General features: G+C 34.5%; 1 protein-coding gene across 9 annotated transcripts in view; it reads left to right on the top strand.

Moving 5' to 3' along the window:
- Positions 1-22,965, top strand: part of GFM2 (GTP dependent ribosome recycling factor mitochondrial 2) — a 63,184-nt gene that overhangs the window by 24,462 nt on the left and 15,757 nt on the right. For 6 of the 9 annotated variants that reach the window (XM_081310374.1, XM_081310376.1, XM_081310375.1 and 3 more), the window contains 10 exons: positions 2,392-2,472; positions 3,715-3,863; positions 5,242-5,382; positions 5,465-5,564; positions 6,824-7,013; positions 11,944-12,020; positions 14,193-14,331; positions 16,776-16,955; positions 17,258-17,373; positions 21,528-21,710. In XM_081310374.1, the coding sequence (XP_081166500.1) occupies positions 2,392-2,472; positions 3,715-3,863; positions 5,242-5,382; positions 5,465-5,564; positions 6,824-7,013; positions 11,944-12,020; positions 14,193-14,331; positions 16,776-16,955; positions 17,258-17,373; positions 21,528-21,710 (1,356 nt within the window). Of the gene's footprint in view, positions 1-2,391; positions 2,473-3,714; positions 3,864-5,241; positions 5,383-5,464; positions 5,565-6,823; positions 7,014-11,943; positions 12,021-14,192; positions 14,332-16,775; positions 16,956-17,257; positions 17,374-21,527; positions 21,711-22,603; positions 22,872-22,965 lie in introns of those variants that run through there. The other 3 variants (XM_081310372.1, XM_081310373.1, XM_081310371.1) reach the window with 2 other exon arrangements.

Here is a 22,965-nt window from a genome sequence, read left to right as displayed (position 1 = left end):
GTTAATACTTGCAATATTTTATTATTTTGTTAGCGTATAGGGCAATAAGTAAAACAAACCTTAGACTCACTGATTTTTTTTTTTTTTTTTGGTACTGGGAATTGAACCCAGGGATGCTTAACCACTGAGCCATATCTCCAGTCCTTTTTATTTTTTACATTGAGACAGAATCTCCCTGAGTTGCTTAGGGCTGCAGTAAGTTGCTGAGGCTGACCTTGAATTTGTAATCCTCTGCCTTAGCCTCCTCAGTTGCTAGGATTATGAGCATGTGCCACCAACGCCCAGCAGACTCAGTGAATCTTAGAGCAGAGAAAAATATGAGTTTGAGTCCTTTGATTTTTCACTTCTAAATTGAATTGGTCCAAATTCTGTCAACATTTTTTTTTTGGTTGTAGTGGACACAATACCATTATTTTATTAATTAATTTATTTTTATATGGCGCTGAGGATTGAACCCAGTGCCTCACACGTGCTGGGCAAGTGCTCTACTGGCGAGCCATAACCACAGCCCTCATCCATTTTTGTAGGTAGTTATTTTTCAAGTATTTATAAAATACAGTTATCATCAACTTAATTTATATTTTTATTAGAGACTAACAGTTATTAAAGGCCTGTTTTAGGCTTGGTTAAGTGTTTATTATGCTATTTTCTTTAATCCTTACAGCAGCCTTTTATTGTGTCTCCATTTTACATGTGAGGAAGCAGAGCCTTAGAATGCTTAAATGAGTTGTTACACAGCTAATAACATGGCAGAACTAGAATTCAAACTCAGGTCTGTCTCAGTTCAGAGCTAGAGGTTTTCCCACTTGTTGTACTGTTTCTCTAGGTTAGCAGGGCATAGAAAGAACAAAAGTGGAATTAACATTAATCAGTAACTAGATGCATGATTGGTTCCTCATTAACTTTTTTTTTTTTAATCTTAAAAGTGCATAGGAATAAAGAAGGCTCTTGTAATCTAGTGGAGGAGCCAGTACACACTTGTACATACTATCCCATCTTCTAGGATATGATAGTATATGATGGAATAAAGGTTATCAGTAGTTGTTAATAGGTGCTAATTACAAGAAATACATAAGTGTTTAAAATTTAGAGAACAAAACCCTCTCACATTTACTAAGATGCTGATAATAATTTTTAAAAAACAGGGGATGGGGTTGTGGCTCAGCAGTAGAGTGCTCGCCTAGCACATGTGAGGTGATGGTCTTGATCCTCAGCACCACATAAAAATAAATAAATAAAGGTATTGTGTCAACTACAACTTAAAAAAAAATACACATAAAAATAATTTTAAAAAACCTCTGAAAATTTGTGTTGGCAAGGATGTAGAGAAATTATGACCTTGTGTATTATTAGCAGGAACATAATGTGCAATTGCTATGCTTAAACACATGGAGGTTCCTCACAATTGGAAATAAAATTACTATGTGATCTAGACATTTCATTTTAGGTATGTACCCCAAAGAAGTGGAAGCATGATCTTGTGGAGATATTTGTACACCCATGTTCCTAGCAGTGTTATTCACAGTAGCCAAAAGGTAGAAGCAACCCAAGTATCCATTGGTAGATGAATAGATGGACAAAATTCAGCATATACATGCAGTGGAATATTACTGAATCTTAAAAAGGAAGGAAATTCTGGTACAACATGAATAAATCTTGAAGACACTATGCTAAGTGAAATAAAACAGTAATGAAAAGACAAATACTGTATGATTCCACTTTTATGAGGTATCTAGAGTCAATTCAGAGAAGAAAATAGAATGGTCATTATTACCAAGGTCTCAGGGAGGGGAAAACGGGAAGTTGATTAACACCTGTAGAGTTTTTAGTTTTGCAAGTTAAAAGGTTAGGAGATTGTACTATTACCAACTTTCAAAACTATTATCAGCTAAATTATCATATTTCTTATAGGTACATGGTTATGAAAAGAACATGAACTAGATAATTTTATTTTTACTATTGAAGTATTGCCAACACCTCTCAACGTAAATATTTCCTTATCTGGTGATCATTCAGAATGCTGGAGGGACAACACCAAATGAAATTTTCTGTGAACTTAAACTCTCAAATTTATCTAAAAGACAAGTATTGCATTGTATATAAATTGTGCCTTTTACTTCTTTTGCATACTCTTAGTAGGTAGTGCTTTATTGAGGTGCTTTATCAGACTCTGACTTTCTTTGAATTTAGGAAATACATCTTCAATTTCAAATTTACTTTTCTTTGAAAAAAAAACCATCTCTTTAAAAGATATGAAGAGTTATTTGGCCTCTGTAAGGTAGATCATGTAGCTGTCTCAAAACATTTTAATAATGAATATTTGTGGTATTTAGAGAAGTTTCTTATGTGAAAATTAATGCAAGTTATAAAACTTTAACCCTTTCTTTATAGGTTGCAGATTTGGATGATGAATTTGCTGACTTGGTTTTAGGAGAATTTAGTGAAAATTTTGATTTGCTACCAGCTGAAAAGGTATTTATATTGTTCTGTTACTTTGACAAAGTTTTTCTAATTGGATATAATTTGATTTCTTTGTCTTAGATGTTTTTTTTTTAATTTTGCATACTGTTAGAAAATCCTCTTTAAAAAAAAGGTAAATCGCTCTGAATATAGGTACTTAGACAATGCCAACAATGTACTGTTTCCAGATATATTTTGCAAAATTAGATTAAATCTTCTTTACTTATGTAGTTAGGATCAGTTAATTGTTAACCTTCTCCATGATTTGACAAATTTTTTACTTTGCTTTATGAAACACAAAAGTGTCAAATGAATGTTGCTTCCAAGTGGTAATCTGTAAAATGAGACCAAAGATGAGCCCAACAGATTCACTTAAACTGAGGCATACTTTTAAGTCATGTGAAGTTAAAGATAGGAAAAAAAAAAGTGGTCTCTTTTTCTTTTGAATGAGATGCCACCATTTTTGAAAAATTTTATTTTGTATTTGAATGTTTAAACATGATATTTATTATGGTCCTTGTCATATAACATGAAATTTATTTTTAGAGAGCTCACAATCTAAAGTAGAAAATTGCCCTACCAGTTTTCTTGTTATCAACACACTAATCTTTTCTTGATTTTTGAGAATTAATTTTTTTTTTTTACTTTCTCATTTTCCTTTGGATTTAAAAAAAAAAATTGTAGTTGTAGATGGACAGCATACCTTTATTTTATTTGTTTATTTTTATGTGGTGCTGAGGATCGAACCCAGTGCCTCAGACATGCTAGGCAAGTGCTCTGTCACTGAGCTACAGCCCCAGCCCCTGGATTTTGTTTAATTTGGACCTTAATTTGGAAAAATTCTAACTCACATTTATATATTTTTATTTCTGACCAGTCCTCTGTTAGACTATCAAGGTTGAATCACAAGAATATCAATTTATTTATTTAAGAAATATTTTTACACAACATCTATATCTTAAGCTTTTCTGGTTTCTGGGGACTTAATGGTATTTTTATGGGACTTACTGCATGCTTATAAGGGATTTTATATTTTAATGAACAAGAGGCAGGTAATAAATATGCAGCTGGACATGCCAGATCTTTACAATAATTATCATTATAAAGAAAAAGCCATAAATAATGGTGGAAGTATGGTGAAGAGTGCCACCGTTTTACATGGATGGTTTGGGAAGGCCTCTTATTTAGAGAGATTCTGGCAGAATCAGTATATGCTACACAAAGTTAATGCTTGTTTATATTTCTGCTTTGTAGTTACAGACTGCAATACACAGAGTAACAGTGTCTCAGGTGGCTGTGCCTGTTCTTTGTGGAAGTGCCCTGAAAAACAAAGGTGTACAGCCTTTATTAGATGCTATTACTATGTACTTGCCTTCACCTGAAGAGCGCAACTATGAATTTCTGTAAGTAGCAGTCTCATAGATTAAATTCCAAGTCTTGAAAACACAAGTAGACCTCATCAGTGGTGAAGAGTATCTTTGAAAATAACATAACATAGAGCCATAGTAACTTTTATGTGAAAGGGACATTTGTCATCATCTCTTCTATTCCATGTTTATAAATGGAGCTAGGTTGTGGCTTTTCACTGTGTATGTGTTTAAGTGTTGACCTTGTCATCTTAGTTTAAAAAAAAAAAAAGTTTGTTAAATAATCAGTAGATACATTTATATACATCTAGACTTATGAATTTTTCATAAGCTCAAAATGTTTTGTGGCTATAAGGAAGTCATTGTTTTACTCCTATTGCAATTAACAGCATTATACTTAGGTAATAAATTCTCTAAAATCTGAGCGAGCATTATGCAGATGACAGAGAAGTGGGCTTTAATTTACTAACTAGGACATTCATTAATAACTTTTCTTTTTTATTGATTTTATTATTTTTTTAATTAATAACTTTTCACATCTGTAAATTTGAAGGGCATAATGGTAAAGTGCTTGTGCATGGAATATGTATTGTTGGATTTAAATCCCAGCTCTTCCAAGTTGCTTAACATCTCCATTTATAAAATCAAAGAACAGTATCTACGTCCTAGGGTTCTATCAACTCAGTGAATTAGTGTTAAGCATAAGAACAAACTGGTATATATAGTAAGTACTCTAGATTAGTATTTGTTAAATTGTAAGGAATAGGAGTAAGATTGAAGAACTCCTATAATAGAAATGTTTAATCTATTTTGAGTCATGTAGACTTCTTTGAGACTAATAAAAATGGTCTCACCTCAGAAAGATGTACCTATGTGCAAAATTTGGCAATTTTGGGAAAATTTGGACTTTCTAAAAACCCATCAATAAAGAATTTAAGAACATAATTCTGTAAGAACGTTGGCTATATAAACAAGTTCATGTATGTACTGTAGATATTTATGGTTATGCAGGTAACAAAAAGTGAGGGAGAGTGAAAGCAATAAAGGGAAAGAACCCATTTGTTCACCCTGTGTGGGCTTCTTGAGAATGGTATGATGTTCCCAGATATGCTTTTTGAAAGAGAGGTCTTAGCAAATAAATTATTTGCAAATAGAGGTAATATTTGGAAGAGAATTCACTATTTTTAGTTTCGAAGAATTAGTGGTAAGATCTCCATTAAATAATTTAGTCAGTGGAGGAAGAAAGGTGCATCACATCATTACTTAATAGACATAGATAGCTCTACTCCAAGAATATGACGGATCTTTGGAAGACATTAAAATTAAATTTCTGCAGTGATTCTGGTTTGCTCTGTATAGATATGTGGGAAGGATATTTTATAGACCTTTCTGTAATATCCTCTTTCTTTTATAGGCAGTGGTATAAGGGTGACTTATGTGCACTGGCATTTAAAGTTCTTCATGACAAGCAGAGAGGCCCAGTAGTTTTTATGCGTATTTACTCGGGAATGCTAAAGCCCCAGTTGGCCATCCATAATATTAATGGAAACTGCACGTAAGTAGAAGCTTAGGTTATTTTTCAAAAATGTACTCATTTCTTTAAAAGTACTTGACTAACATAAATCATGGTTTTAAAGGGAGAGAATAAGTCGTCTGCTTTTGCCATTTGCTGACCAACATGTAGAAATCCCTTCATTGACTGCTGGTAACATCGCTTTGACTGTTGGGCTTAAACAGGTAAATGACCAAATGATTTCTCTAGAAAATAGTAGTTTAAATATTTAGTTACAAGTATTTTTTAATAGCAAAAAATTTATAAAAAATCTAAATGTCCATCAGTAGAATAATGAATATTGTGGCATATTAATTAACATGGTTGACTATCATTCATTTGACAGAAAAGTAAATTATAGAAGGTAACAGGATGGATTATATACATATAAAGTTCACATCCAAGTAAAATATTCTATTTATGGATACATATATGTCTTAAGGTTGTTTAAATATTGCCTTTTTCCCATTGGGTTTTTACCTGTCTTGATCATACAGAAAATTTAATCTAACTTTATAATTAGATAATAACTAAAAGATAATTTGCTAATAAAGGCTCCATAAGGGCAAGGGTTTTTGTTTCTTTTGCTCACATTTCTACCACAGTCTGTAGATCAGTGATTGTGTATAGTAGACAGTATGAAGAAATTTTTAGGATGAATGGATAAAAATACTTGATTCTGATTATATTTTGGGTGGATTAAAACTAAGGACATTTCCTTTATGTGGATTAAGTCAGGTAGAGTTTTATCATTAAACTTTATATCTGTCATTTGGAACGCTTCATGATTGATTGCAAGTTCAGTATCCTTTAGTAAAAAATTCTCATAGTGTGGATATTAGATTTCTGGTATTAAAGTGTCCTGTGCTCCTTGTTTGTATTTAAAGGAACTCTAAAGGTATTTTTGGAGTATTGTATCAGTAGGACTGTCCTTAATGAGAAGGAAACTGGCTTAGAACTTCATGATATAAAAGGTTAAAAGTGAAATTTTAGTTTTAAAGAGTAACTGGACTCTTAACTATGTAGACACTATCAATTCTGGCTGGTCAATGGTATTCTGGTTAATTTTATACTTAATAGGCAATTTTCTGTAAAAAAAATTCTTACTGATGTTAAAACACTGTAAGGGACCTCTACTTAATCTCTTTTTTTGTGATTGAAAATGTAGACAGGTACATTTATTTGTTAAAGAAATGGATTTTGAATATGAGGTGTGTGTTTGTGTGTGTGTTTTATTGTTTATTAAAATTTATTACTGCAATATTTTGGATAGAATTCTTATACCAGTTGAGTTTTACTTATGAAAAGTTATAATGAACTTTCTGAATTTATTTCTCCTAAGTTCTGATGAGAAAAGTCAAGATTTTTCTTATTAATGATTCTTAGTGGGAGATGAATGTTTTCCAAGAACCTGTTTCGTTCCAGTTGTTCTGTTTGCTTGCAGACTGCCACTGGAGACACCATTGTCTCATCCAAATCCAGTGCATTAGCTGCAGCTCGTCAAGCCAAACGGGAGGGAGAAAAGAAGCATAAACAAAATAGGGAAGCAGACAGACTTCTGTTGGCTGGAGTGGAAATTCCAGAACCTGTTTTCTTCTGTACCATAGAACCTCCATCAGTGGCTAAGCAGCCAGGTACAAATAGTCTTCATATATCTGTTAAATAGTGTTCTGATGACTTACATAAAATGGTTACAATATACCCTAAGGAAGTGTCTTATGTGATTGAATTAGATTTTATTTGTACTTTTTTTCTTTTATCTTGTCCATTTTTTTCTTTTCATATTCTTCCTTACTCTTGTTCTTGTGCTATCTGGGATTTCAAATAATTGGCCTTAGACCTTCCCTTCTAGTATATTAGATTAGATAGTAACTGATTCATAACTAATTAAGTTTCTTGTGTATAAAAGTGCTGTTTTACCTTATGTTCTAATCAATCTTTAGAACCCAGTGAAAATATTAATATTTACAATGGCTAATATTGCTTGGGCTTTTGAGAGTTATGTACTTTATTTGGCATATTAGCTAAAAATTCTTCAGTGGTTTCTTATTACTTATCACACAAACTCCTTAGTGTGAAATATAAAGCTCATGACTCCACCTATATAATTTCCAGTTAGATTGTCTTAATAATATCAAAATTTATTTTTCTCTCTTGTGAAAGATTTGTTAGTCCCTTGGTTAGAGGATTGCTCCACAAATCCCTAGGGCACTTGGGCTCCAGTTTTTCTGCTCCACTGTCTGCATGCATAGTTCCTATGGTGGCTGGTAGAGCCATGTATATCATTGTGGAGCTTCTGAGAGCAGAAAAGAGTAAGAGGGAGGAACAAGCTATACCCACTTACCTCTTAAGATTTCTTATATGGGGCTGGGGATGTGGCTCAACTGGTAGCGCGCTTGCCTGGCATGTGTGCGGCCCTGGTTCAATCCTCAGCACCACGTACAAACAAAGATGTTGTGTCTGCCAAATACTAAAAAATAAATATTAAAATTCTCTCTCTCTCCCCCTCTCTCTTACTCCCTCTCACTCTCTCTTAAAAAAAAAAAAAAAAAAAAAAAAGATTTCTTATATGTCATTGGCCAACACTGATCTCAAGGGAGACTGATAAAGGTCTTAAGTAGGGAGCCACAGAGTGGAGTGGAAGGCTAGCAGTCTCTGCCGTAGCCTTCTTGCCTGCCCTCATTTCCTAAAACTTTCTCCTTTTTGTACCCTCTTTTTCCACTCAAACAAAAATAAAAATAAAGTGAGTGCTTATGTCTTATGCTTCTTTGGTAAAGTAGATCTGATTTCCTAAAGATGTTATGTTCTTTTTACATTGCTGTGTTTTTTTTTGTGTGTGTGTGTGGTATTGGGGATTGAATCCAGGGATGCTGTACCACTGAGTCACATCCCCAGCTTTTTTTATTTTTATTTTTTTCTTTTGAAATTTTTAAAAAATAATTTTGAGTAAAAATAATGATGAGTTAGTTTGTAGGAAAAAAATAAGGAATATATTAGGAAGCCAGGCACAGTTGCGCATGCCTGTAATCCCAGCAGCTCTGGAGGCTGAGGCAGGAGGATTGTGAGTTCAAAGCCACCCTCAGCAACTTAGCGAGGCCCTAAGCAACTCAGTGAGACCCTGTCTTTAAATAAAGTATAAAAATGGGCTGAGGATGTGGCTCAGTGATTAAGTGTCCCTGGTACAAAAAAAAAAAAAAAAAAAAGAAAAGTGAAGAAAAATTGTGAGATGGCACCCTTATGATTGAAGTTTGTAAACACTGTGTGATCTCATTCTTTAATGTTCATAGGTTCATCTAAATCCTCTGAGATCATCATGGAAACTGAGAGCAGAATGTAGTTACTAGGGGCTGGGCAAGGGTAGAGCAGGGGAGGATGTTGGTCAAAGGGTATAGAATTTTGGTTAGACAGAAGAATAAATTCAAGACATCTATAGTATAGCATAGTGACTGAGTTAATAACAATATATTATATACTTGAAAATTCTAGCCCTTTTTATTTTGAGACAGGGTCTCACTAAGTTGCCTGAACTGGCCTCCCTCAGATCCTTCTGCATCAGCCTTCTGAGTTGCTGTAATTACAAGAATGTACCATTGTGCTCGGCTATTTTCACATTAGGATGGTAACCCCCGCATGTATCTCCCTGTAAAGTGTTTACTTTTTCTCTATGTCTGAAATCAAGTTGTGCTTCTTTATCAAGCTCTCGGTGAATTGCTGTATTAGACTAAGGACAGACCTAGTTTTTTTTCCCTGGACTTATAGGATATAGAAAAATAAAAACTTTATTTCCTTCCCATATCTTATGGAGGATACAGTGGGAAAAGAAAGAGAAAATCCTAAGCCATGAAAGGGGTTCAGTTCCTCACCTACCCAGGTGTAGTTCACATGAAAAAAATCTAAGTGTAGATTTAAGAAAGCCCCAAATATAGAAGGAAACTGGGTCTTTTTTGTCCAGGTGGTGAGGAAAAGCATTTAAATTAAGACAGGTATAGCAGCAACTTTCCTGGTACCTTAAAATGCCCTCAGGCCAGTAGGTGTAGTGTGGACTCTGATGGAGAAGGATCATGTAATGAAGAATCCTGCTGGGCTGGGGTTGTGGCTCAGTGGTAGAGCTTTTGCCTAGCGAGGCCCTGGATTCGATCCTCAGCACCACATATAAATAAATTAAAAAAAGGCATTGTGTCCAACTACACCTAAAAAAATAAGTTTAAAAAAAAAAAAAAGAATCCTGCCACTTGTTACATCGAAGTGGGCACACCTAGTTATTTCAGGATTGACCTGGTGTTTAAGGGATGGGTTGCCTGAAGAAAGTAACGTATGAATTCTTTTAAATATATATGAAAGTAATTTTAAATTTCAAATGTAGTGTAAGGACCAGAACTTAAGTTTCAAGATTGCAGTTAAGTTGCTCCAGCCAATTTTATATCTAAGAACCCAAACCTTTAATTGCTTTAGGAGAAATAGTTTTGTGTCCAAAGAAGGTCTTATCAGTGGGCATTGGCTGGAAAGTCCTAGGCCCTGAGAGCCGGGGACTTCCTGGGACTCCCTGGGACTCCCTAACTTTATTTTAAGCAGATATACATGTTCCTTTTTCTGTACTCCTGTTATATTTTCTCAATAGTCTTGTTATAGGACTCAGTACCTTTTGTTATAATACCATGTTTTCATCACAATAAGCCCTCCAGAGGGTAAGTCTTTTTAACTATTTTTGAATGAATTTATTTTATAATAAAGTTTAAAACTACCTTTTCATTCCAAAAACCAGAGTCATACATAGTTATTGAGTATCTGTAGGTATTTAAAATATTATCTAAAATAATGCTTCTTAATCTTGAATGTGTATGCACATCTCTTTGGGATTCTTGTTAAAATGTAGATTCTGACTCAGTAGGTTTAAAACCTCAGTCTGCATTTTCCTCAGTCTCTAGGAGATGCCAGCGTTGCTGGCCCTTAGGTCCTACTTTCCAGTGTCAAGGGTCTAAAAGCATTTTCTAGATGGGGTGAGGTTGTAGCTCAGTGGTAGAGGGCTTCCCTAGCATATGTGAGGCACTGGGTTTGATTCTCAGCACCACATAAAAATAAATAAATAAAATAGAGTTATTGTGTCCATCTACAGCTAAAAATTTAAAAAAAGAAATTAACATGATCCACATATGTAACTCAAAATTTCTTACAGCTGAATAAAATATTAGTTTTAATAATATACTTCATTTAATCCAGTATATCAAATACAGATTGAGCTTCCCTAACCTGAGAATCCAAAGTTCTCTGAAATCTAACTCTTCTGGTTCCAAGTATTTCAGACAAGGGATATTCAATCTGTATTTTTATCATTTCAATATGAAACCAATATTTTAAAAAAGTATTGATATTTTACATTCTCTTTTGTATTAATTTTTATAAACTGGTGTGCATTTTACATTTATTACAGCATCTACTAGTTCAGACTAATAATACAAATGGCTAGTGACTTTTGTTCATATAATACAGGTCTAGAAGTCCTGTTTTATATACCCAAGAACACTTTGAATGTGTGACTGATAGATTAGCTCATTAATCTGTAGCTTAGTTTTTTGTTTTTGGGTTTTTTTTTTTTTTTTTTTTTGTGTGTGTGTGTGTATGTCTCAGCTATACTTTATATCTAAAGAAATAAAGAAAATAAAGTTCTTTTATAAAGAAGAAGTATCAATTGTATTATTGGTTGTATCAAAATATCACTTCACTTTAGATGCCGTGTTTAATGCAGATAGTATATTCCCATTTCTCCTGTGGTTATGATAAATCATCATGGAGGGATCATATCAGTATCTGGTTATTCATGATTTAATTTTGTCTTTTTTTTTTTTTTTTGCTAGGTTCTTATTATTGCCACTCTTCTGAAGTCATTTTGCATTTTTTTCAGCTCCTAGATTGATTTTTGTAAAATATAATCAGATAATGTCAAGTGTCCCCTTTAAGTGCTTCCAGTGACTTCACAGTGTAAACCCAAACTTCTCACCGTGGTCTGTAAGACCTTTTATGATATGATCCCTGCCACACATCTTCCTTTCACTGATACTACTCTTCATTTTACCCACATATCTTTGGCTGTCAGCCTTCTTGCTGCTTTTTTTAAACATTGAATCATTCTTTGCACCACCATTCCCTCTATCTAGAATTCTTCTTCTTCTTCTTTTTTTTTAAATATTTATTTAGTTGTAGATGAACATATAGTATCTTTATTTATTTTTATGTGGTGCCGAGAATTGAACCCAGTGCCTCACACATGCGAGGCAAGCACTTTACCATTGAACTACAGCCCTAGCTCCCCCTTTTTTTTTACATAAAGATTTTGCTTATAGCTTGCTGTTTTGTTTTGTGTCTTTACTTAAATTATCCTGGAGATGCCTTCCCAGATTATCCAATGTCAAATAGCCTTCCCTCACTATTATATCTCTTTGGTTTATTTTCTACAAAACATTTATGGCAGTTTGAAAATTCCCTCGTTCAACAAGTTTCCCCAGTAGAACATACAGTAATTATATTAAAAAAAATGCAATATAAAGATAACAGTTGTTTATTCCCTAGATTTGGATCATGCATTGAAATGCCTTCAGCGTGAAGATCCCAGTTTGAAAGTAAGGCTAGATCCTGACTCTGGACAAGTATGTACATTATTACTTAACCCCTGAAGTGCTTCAGTGAGTGTGTGTGCACATGTGTGCATGTGTCTAGAATGTTGATTGATCTGTGCTCCTGAAAAAAATAGCTTTTTTTATTTGTAATATAAAATTCTGATTATTTATGTTGATTATTAAGCTGAATAAACAAATTCTCCTTAATTCCCTATGTATAAACTGCATTTTTTGACCTTCCATCAAACCGCATTCTGTGAAATTTTGAGTAAAGTTTAACTTTTAGGGCAAAGCCTTGAGCCTCTTATACTAAGAGTTTTTTACTAGGGGGTCTGGAAGGTGCTTTAATGACACTAGCACATGTAAAATGGATGGGAATGTCAGATACAGTCTAATAACTTGGGAGGACATAGGTTCTAAAGTAGGTGCTGATATGGCACTGAAAAGTAGGTGTTCCTGATTTATAAAGAAAAAAATTAAATAACTTTCTGCACCTCCTTTTAGGAGGGCAGGGCAAAATTTATGTGAGGTAATTCCTTTAAATATTATAAATTTGTCTTTAAAAAGAATAAATTGATTTAATCCAGAAAATATGGAATATTTCATGTTCCCTCATGCCAGGTAAAAGAAGTGGTCATTTAAGTTGATCCTAAAGACCACAATAACAGGAACTAAAACAGAAAATTTTATTCAAAAAACAGTTTATCTAAAAGATGGTAAATAATTTTTTTTAAAATAGCAAATAATGTGCAGTGTATGAAGTAAAGAATTAAAGTCCCCCTCTCTGTCCCTTCATCCCATTTTACACTGGAAATCACTGTGGAAACTTGATGAATGCCTTTCCACTCTTTGTTCCCAAGTATCTCTTTTATAACTGGGCTATATTATTCAGCACAGTATAATTTTTTCCAAATATATATGTACAAATACATATTACTCATTCTGTTTGTATTTATACACAACTTGCTTTTTTCCTAAGTAATTTGCTTTTTAACTTTGTATTAAAAAATAGCAATTATATACCAACCAGTCCTTTTTAAAAAAAAAAAATTGGATTACAGTTTTACTATAATGAAAGGATACAAATTAGAACCAGCCAAAGGAAGAAGACACATGGAGCGAGTCTGGGAGGGTTCTAAATGCAAAGTGTTCTTCATCCTTCATCCTCAGGAACATGTTATCCTCTGGCTGAGTATTGCCAAACAAAGATGCTCACCCAAGAATTGTGTGTTCAGAATTTTTATTAGAATTTGATACATACTGCCTTTGTGGTTGACCTTTAGTGTCTAGGGCTCCTATAGTTTTGAGCTAATAGTTTAGTCTCTAATTTTTCTAAAAGGTAGAGTTGTTAGTATGGGTTCATTCCAAAGTCCACATCATAAATCACATTATTAGACTGTCTGATGGGCTAACCCATGAGATATTTCTATAAGGTAGGACTTTCCAAAGGCTACCTCCCAGTAGCCAAGATCAAAGGCCATGTCTCTCTGGGTGTAGTACACAAATGGCATATGAACAAAAGCAAATACATACACCTTGCAATGTGTTCTTTCTTATTCACAAAAGACTTTATTTATGTGTAACTTTCATTGTTGAGAAGAAATGATTACTTCATTGATTTTGCTGCCAGTTTGGTTGTTCTAACAAGAACCCAAAAAAATGTTGATTCAGAAAAGTGAAAGTTTCTCTGTCACATGAAGATTCAAATGAGTTTGGAGGTTTTGACTGTTCATAAAACTGTAAGGTACCTAGGATGGTTGGAAAATGTTTTGGGAGAAGGCTGTCTTCTCTGTTCATGTGGTATTGCCCTCAACCAGTTTCAGCACAGTTGCCTACTTCATTGATTAGAAAAAGGGCTTTACCCTCCTCTTAAAGGCATAGTCCAGAAGTTATAAATATTATTTGCACTCATGTTCCATTGACTAGAGCTTAGCTTTGTTGTCAGGAAGTGCAGTTCTAGTTAGATGCAACCAACTCAGATTATAATTGAACTGTCATGGAAGGAGAGAATAACCAAGTGATTTGATTTATTATTCTAGTCAGAAAAGTAAAAAACTTTTGATGTAGGAGCCTGCCCCCCCACTAAAGAAATTGCAAAGGAAACTGAGTTTATAATTGATGAAAAATTACTTAAATACATATTAGTATCATACTTTTTTATAATATTTTACAATACATATCCTTTTTCCCTTGTCATCTCAGACTATCCTATGTGGTATGGGGGAATTACATATTGAGATTATTCATGACCGGATCAAGAGGGAATATGGCCTAGAGACCTATCTAGGGCCTCTCCAGGTGGCATACCGAGAGACCATCCTAAATTCAGTTCGTGCCACAGGTAAAAAATAAAAGATTTAGGTCTTGATGCTTTTATTTTCTCCTCTTTCTGTTTAATTGCTTAATATAGGGTTCACAGTCACTACTGTCTTCCACAGTTTTAATGTTATAGATCTTTTCATTTGTTTTAAACAGACTGTCCTGTGTCATTACCATAGACAACATCTACTGGATGAGCCACTCATCAAACTGATGTGCTCTTCAGTGGTCATAGGGCATGATAAGGCAGTGAAATGGGTGGCTTATCCCAATCTTCAGCACCAAACAAGTATAAGAATTTGAAGTCAGTGTGTTATTTTTACTCTAAAAGTGAAGGGAAAAGTCAATTCTACTTTAATAAATATGGAAATCTTTTACTGATAATATTCTTGAGAAAGTATAGTTTTTATATTTTTCATCTGAAATGTGAGAACTCATGGCTTTTCTACATATAATTTCAGATTGGTTCCTTTAAGCAAAATAACAAAATTATTATTGCTACTCAACCCCAAGGGAAAACATAGGTTTGTGAAATAATGTAGAAAAAAGATGTTCAGTATAACCAGGTACTTTTAAGTACCTCAATAATTTGTGAAGGCTGGGCATGGTGGTGCACTCTTATAATCCCAGCTATTCAGGAGGTTGAGGCAGAAGGATCAAAAGTTCAAGGGCAGCATCAGCAACTTTGTGAAACCCTGTCTCAAAATAAAAAATAAAAAGGGTTAGAGTGCTAAAGCACCTCTGAGTTTAATCCCTAGTTACAATAAATAAATAAATAATGAAATGTCTAGGTGATTGTATTTCACTAAAGTTTACAAAATTAAACTATTGGAACAAATGATGCAAGAGTTCTGTTTTTGGACTGTATACCTGGAACAAACAGAATGTCTGACCTAGTTAGAATGTAACAAATTTCCAGAGACCAAAAGGAAGAGGAAACAGATATCGAATCTCTTATCATCTGTAACCCAACAGTGGAGAATCACATCCTGATAGAGTTAACAATGAAAAATGTCCAAAGAGCTTAGAGCAAGGAAACATGGTTGTCTCTGAAGATAGCTGCAAAATTTTTGAGAATTTTTAATTATAGGCTTCTGATATGGGTTTTTAGTCTAATTCACAGTATCAATATGACCTAAAAACTCCGAACGGAATTTACTGTTAAGTGTTCATTGTTTGGTAGCATCCCAGGGAAAAATCAAAAAAACCTCTCCAGAGAATGGTAGGTCTTCAACCCAGGCCTCAAATTCCCAGAGATAAAGGACTATAAACTCAGATTTTCTTTTTTCTTTTTTCTTTTTTTTTTTTTTAAAGAGAGAGAGAGAGAGAGGACAGAGAGAGAGAGAGAATTTTTTAATATATATATATTTTTTTAGTTCTCGGCGGACACAACATCTTTGTTGGTATGTGGTGCTGAGGATCGAACCCGGGCCGCCGGCACGCCAGGCGAGCGCGCTACTGCTTGAGCCACATCCCCAGCCCTCAGATTTTCTTTTCTTTTCTTTTTTTTTTTTTAAATCATGAAACTGAGAAAAAGCTCAATGAGGAAAAAAAAAAAAAAAAGGGCAGTAAAAATAACAAAACGTCAGTCAGACCTGCTAAGACTTTGGATATTGGAATTAACAGATGGGAAATACAAAATTTATTATTATTTTTTTTTTTTTATGAAATAAAAGGGGGTAGGAAGTATCAATAAGGAGCAAGTTACTATCAAAAATAAGCAGGCAGTGGAACATTGTGATATGGGAAGAAGAAATGTTCAAAAAACTAGTGGTGGGAGCATATTACATTATGATTTTGAGCTTGGAGTCACTGTGTTACATGATTCACTTAAATACCTCATAGTTTTTGTTTTAGTTAAATATTTGAGTTTGGTAATAGCTGTTGGCTGTTGAGTTTCGTAATAGCTGTTGGTTGAGTTTGGTAATAGCTGTTTTTAGTTTTATAAAAAACATTTTTACTTATTTTTTGTGAAGGAAATCATAAACAATAAGTACATAAAATATTGATGAAAGAATATATGATATTGAACAGTTTATAGGTAGGCAGTATTAAAAGTTTTCATTAGCTAGCCTTTTGCATTCTTTAATTTTTTTTATTATTTCATTATTACGTTTTAATAAATGCTTTTAATTTAAAGAATTTCCATCTCAAAAGATGTTTGGGAAGTTTAAAAGTATAATATCATGTGCCTCAACATATTTTCACACTAAGGCATTATTAGCAAGTGGTTCAGAGCAGGTTTTTAGCGGTGGTAAACATGAAAGAAGAGGCTTTGTATCTGGTAGAACTATTTACCCTGATTATTATTTCTTAATAGTATTTATGGTATTTAATACCATTATTAAATCTCTCCTACTTTATCTTCTTTGAGACTGTGAGCTTACTGATTGTAATTCTGCCAATTATAACACCTTAATACCTTTCCAGAACAATTCTCTGAGATCATGTTCAATTTGTTGTTAGATACCTTAGATAGAATTTTGGGAGACAAACGGCATCTTGTGACTGTAGAACTAGAGGCAAGGCCAACTGAAAAGCCATCTGTTGTGCCAGTGATTGAGTATGGTGAAAGTGTCAGTGAAGACCTTTTGAAGGCCTCCCAAGAGGCCATTGAAAATGGAATTCACAGTGCATGCCTTCAAGGTAAGATACTTCAGTGAAGGTAAGCATATAGTATTCCACCTGACCATTTAGTCATCGTTTTTCTTTTTTCTTTCTTTTGTTTATTTTTTTCACTTCTCTTTCTGGTGCTGGGGATGTAACCAGGGTCTTGCACATGCTAAGTATATAAGGTACCACTGAATTATACTCCCAGCCTCCTAATCATTGCTTCTATTAAATTATTTTAGTTTTTTCCTAACTTCACTAGTGTTTTCTGTTTCTTTGCACTTCTGCTCCTCCTCACTACATATTGAGTACTAATACAGTTTTCCCTCTTTGTATAGGACCATTGCTTGGATCCCCCATTCAAGATGTGGTAATTACTTTACATTCACTGGTAATTCATCCTGGTACCTCCACAACTATGATTTCTGCCTGTGTCTCAAGATGTGTACAGAAGGTATAGACTGTCTTAATCCTTTTGCTTTAACTTGATTACTTAGTGTACCACTGATCTGGCAGGCAGCTGTGCTTACAGAACCTGCCCTTCTGTTCTTTCCTTCGAGTCTTAAAGTTAATAGGTGTTGTTATGGAGAATTTTTGGTTTCTAAATCACAAGTTTTATTTGAAAGAGGAGCTTAGAAATTACTAGTAACACAGATTGGAATTAAAATATTCTCTTGATTTTGGGGAAAGAGATAAATTTCCTTAAGTGGTATTCTGTGCTTTTCCATCCCTGATATGAGCCTTTGGAGACAAGCTGGTTGGTAGGTTTGTATAGAGGACAGATGTGGGGTTAATTCAGCTCTGGACAATAATCCAAAGGACACTGAAGATCAATATTGATTCCCTCCAATTTTACAGTTCATGTTTATTCAAATAAGATTGCTCTCATCAAGAAACCAGAAAAGTCCTACTGAATAACACATTTAGGATGTGTTCCCTTCTTAAAGCATCAAGCCTGTGGCCTTAGTATGGTTATCTGGAGCAATGTCCTTGAGTGTTACAGATCCTCTTCGTCTTGCCTCAGTGACCCACCAGAGCTGGATCAATAGGAGTGTGGTGTACTGAATGCTGATCTTGTGTGTTCATTCTAAAAGTTGACTGTTTTTCAGACCTCATTTTCTGTGTTTTCTATATTTGGTACTGGGGATTGAACCTAAGGGTGTTTAACCACTGGGCCGTATCCCCAGCCCTTTTTATTTTGAGACAGGGTCTTGCTGAGTTGCTTAGGGCCTCAGCAAGTTGGTGAGGCTGGTTTTGACCTTGTGATTTTCTCAGGCTCCTAAATCACTGGGATTATAGGTGTGCACCACTGCACCAGGTTCTCTGTACAGTTTTATTTGCGTCCATACTTATAAACACTCCAAGTTCCTGACTTAAGAAGGCTGAGCTTACTGTTTTTTTTTATGAGTTCAAATTTGTGGGGTATTTTTTGGTTTGGGGATTGAACCCAGGGCCTCATGCATGCTAATAAGCATATACTTTACCATTGAGTAACACCCCTAGACCCTAAATTCATACTTCTTAAAAAGCTTTTTTTTTTTGACATTTTACATTTTATTCAATTTTGAATATGTATTCTTATTTTCATTAAGAATGTCAATAGAAATAAGAGGCAACATCATCTGGTTTTCAAGCTTAGTTCTTCACTATTTCAGTCACTTTGCAATCCATTCTAATTCTAATCCATTCTAATTCCTCCTTAAAATCTGTTCTTAAAAGGCAACAAAATGAACAAATAATGATTTAGTTATTACAAAGCTTTCTAAGCCATTCTTTTTTAAATATTTATTTATTAGTTTTACTGATTTTATATATTTTTTAAATACACGACAGTGGAATTCTTTACTGTTCTCATTACACATACAGAGTACAATTTTTCATATCTTTGTATATAGTGTATGTTCACATCAATTCATGCCTTAAAAAGCTTTTTGATTTTAAAAAGAAAAAGCTATGCTTAGAAAAGTTAAGACTAATTTTTTTTTTTTTTTGGAGGGTGTCACCAGGGATTGAACCCAGCCATACTTAACCACTGAGTTATATCCCTAGCCCTTTTTAAAATACTTTATTTAGAGATATGATCTCACTAAGTTGCTCAGGGCCTTGCCACGTTGCTGAGGCTGGCTCAGCCTCAGCCTCCTGGGCCACTGGGATTACAGGTGTGTGCTACCGCACCTGGCAAGACTAAATATTGTTCACTTAAGAGTAAGAAATGTCACTTGCAGTCATGATTTTATTGTTGAGAACATTTACCTTCAAGTAAATTTTAAAGTTCTCCTTAAATTAATACTGAAATAACAGTAATTAAAAAGATGCATGTTTCTAAATTAACATTAACCCTATTATATTGTCCTTTAAAATGTAATATGTCTTTAAAAAAAAGGTTCAAGTATTTCTGATTAGCCTTTTTATACTGGAAAATGAGAATTAATTTACAGAGCATACATTTAGATGTTAATTTATTAACTAGAGAAATCTTTCTATTGAAGTTTTCCTACCTTGTTAATCTTCTAGTAAAGGACTGCTTATGAGAAGTTAATGGTGCTTCATAGTTATTGAGCCATCTATAGTGTGCTTATAGTTCACTGGTCATGAGGACACAAATAGGACAATTTTATTATTTCTCCATCTAAAGGAACTTGTGATTTAGTAAGGGAAATAAGTATGCCAGATAGCCAAAGTATTATAATAGGTTGAATACCATAAAAACTGAGGAGGAGAGAATTAAGGAGACTTTTTAGAAAGAACATAGTATCTGAGCAATGTTGATTTGGAAGGATTTGGACACAGAGGGGATTTCAGACAGAGAGAAAAGCATTCCTTTAGGTAATGTTACAGATGAAGGGAGTAGTAGTACAAACACAGTGTTGGAAAAGTAAAATGAGGTCACTGTAGAGAAACCTTTATATGCTGTATTAAGGAGTTTGAACTCTGTTCTGAGAACAGTTGGGAATAATGTGTTTGAAGATAGAATTATAATTAGAGTACAGAAGGGATCGAAATAAGGAAGAGATTATCTAGGTCAGGAAATAGATGAGGTGTGAATTAGGATACCAGCAATGGGAAAGGAATTGTTAACAGCTTACTGGGAAAAGGAAGTAGAAGATGCATGTCCAGTGGGGGCTATGGTGCACACCTGTAATCCTGGTGGCTTGGGAGGCTAAGACAGGAGGATCACAAATTCAAAGCAAGCTTCAACAACTTAGTGAAGGTGGTAAGCAGCTCAGTGAAACCCTGTCTCTAAATAAAATACAAAAAAAGGCCTGGTGATGTGGCTCAGTGGTTAAGTGTCCTGAGTTCAATTCCCAGTACCAAATTAAAAAAAAAAAAAAAAGCATGTCCAGTTGATCAGGAATCTGGTGATGTCATCAGCAGAAATGGACAAGCTGCATACTGTAATCCCAATGGCTCAAGAGGCTGAGGAAGGAGGATCACAAGTTCAAAGCCAAACTCAGCAATTTAGTGAGACCCTAAGCAACTCAGCAAGACCCTGTCTCTAAATAAAGTAAAAGAAAGGTCTGGGGATATGGCTCAGCTGTTAAGCACCCTTGTATCAAAAAACAGTATCAAAAAACAAAAAAGAAACAGGGACAAGCAGAGGAGTATTTAGAGAAGAAAATGACCTGAGTTTGGGGTACATGGAGAAGCTTCAGACATTGTTCCAAAGCTGGCCATTGGAGCAGACTGTGCACTGGCAAGTATTTTTGTGGAAGCTGTGCAGAAGGTGCTTTTAAGTTCTGCAATTAGGTAATACTGTTAAGGAAAAGACTCTGAACTAAGAGTTCCATGGGTACAGTATGTCCCCTTTAGTTATAGAGTTGTCTTTAGTTTTAACCTATTTCTTCTTTTCACCTTTTCCTGCTACATCCTTTTATCCTGAAGGACATTTTCTTTATGTGGTACTGAGGCTCAAACCCAGTGCCTCAGGTGTGCAAGGCAAGTGCTCTACCACTTAGCTACAGCTACAGTCCCTGAAAGACATTTTCATTTTCCATGTTTTTTCTTTATGTGCTTGTTCTTCTTGACCTTTGAAGTTTTTTTTTTTTTTTTTTTTTTTTTTTTTTTTTTTTTGGGTACCAGGGATTGAACTCAGGGGCACTTGACCATTGAGCCACATTCCCCAGCCCTATTTTGTATTTTATTTAGACAAGTTCTCACTGAGTTGCTTAGGCTGGATTTGAACTTGAGATCCTCCGGCCTCACTATCCCAAGCCACTGGGATTACAGGCATGCACCACTATGCCTGGGTTGGCCTTTGAAGTCTTAAGATTCTGAACAAAGTGTTATACAAGAAAGGGATCGTTTAAAATGATAATGTTTCTATTATCTGTTAAATTTCTTGTATTGCTTTTTTAAGCTCTCCTTTATTTGCCCTCCTTGATTGCCCTCTCTGGCATGTGGCTACTAGTATGTATAAGCAAATACTGAAGTCCTTGACTTATAAAACATGATCTCTATGGATAGAGAGTTAAAACAGGCAGGTTTGCTAGAGCCCTTGGTTTAAGAGTATGAGCAGTATTTCATTTTGTATGAATCTTCCTTTCTTCTTTAGCAGAAACTTGATTTCCAGTTTATGAAAGAGGGGTTAACATTCCTTAATCTCTTTAGGCTCTGAAGAAAGCCGACAAGCAAGTTTTAGAGCCCCTGATGAATCTTGAGGTTACAGTGATTAGAGAATACCTCAGCCCTGTCCTGGCAGATTTAGCACAAAGGAGAGGGAACATTCAAGAAATCCAGACTCGCCAGGACAACAAAGTTGTTATTGCATTTGTTCCCTTAGCAGAAATTATGGTAAGTACTTTTAAAAAAAATATAGATGTGTTCACCAAGTAAAAAAAACAGTACTTTGATTTAGAGAATGCTTGTTAAGTTTCAACCATCAGAACTGGATAGGACTGGGGCTGGGGTTGTGGCTCAGTGGTAGAGTGCTTGCCTAGCACGTGTGAGGCACTGGGTTCCATCCTCAGCACCACATAAAAATAAATAAATAAAATAAAGGTTAAAAAAAAAAGAATGCTTTACCTTAAAAAAAAAAAGAAAGAAAGAAAAAGAAATGGATAGGACTTTAGAAAGAACCCCTGAATTACTACAGTCCTGGCTTCTCCCAGTTTAAATCTAATCATAGGACCACAAAGGTTGAGATGCGCTCTGGCACCTTTTTTACTTTCTATGCATGCATTTCCTTCTGCCATTGGTTTAAAGCCAACATCATTCACTTGGGTACCAGTAGAACAGTAGGAATGGCAGTCATCTCACCAAATACCAGAGACATAGTTTCTGCTGCCTACCTAAATGTGAAGAAAATACTGTTCTCCACAGTATTTTTTAAAATATATATATTTTTATTTCTAGATGGACACAATACCTTTATTTTAATATGTTTATTTTTATGTGGTCCCAGGGATTGAACCCATTGCCTCACTCATGCTAGGCAAGCAGTCTACCACTGAGCCACAACCCCAGCCCCTCTCCACAGTATTTTTATATCCAATATTTTTCTGAAAAAGGTGCTACGGTCAAGCCTCATCAGCAACATGTCAACTTTCACTTGTGTCAAAAGATAATACAACATAAAAATAAATAAACAAAATAAAGGTGTTGTGTCCAACTACAACTAAAAAATAAATATTTAAGAAAAAATATTTTTTAAAAAAGATAATACAGTAACAAATTATTTTGATTAGGGTTATTCAACTGTGCTTCGAACGCTTACATCAGGTTCAGCTACTTTTGCCATAGAATTATCTACTTATCAAGCCATGAGTCCTCAAGACCAACGTACACTGCTCACCCGGAGAAGTGGTTCATCCTAAATGTTTTTGGTCCTTGGAAGGAAATTCAGTAAGACCAGTTTTTTATTTTATTTATTGGACAAATCACTGTTTCGGTACATTCAAAAAACTGGGACTGGAGTTGTCCATTCTAACTTAAATGAGAATGTGCTTTGTTTATAGTAAATATACCTGAACCATGTTGTTTCTCTATGAAGTTATATGAAGATTTGTTGTAAGGTTTTTATTCCTTTGTTTAACTTCTCTCACAAGAA

This window comes from Spermophilus citellus (genome assembly GCF_964194105.1).
Source record: "Spermophilus citellus genome assembly, chromosome: 1".
NCBI classification, from domain to species: Eukaryota; Metazoa; Chordata; class Mammalia; order Rodentia; family Sciuridae; genus Spermophilus; species Spermophilus citellus.
This window is presented reverse-complemented; position numbering and strand designations above follow the sequence as displayed.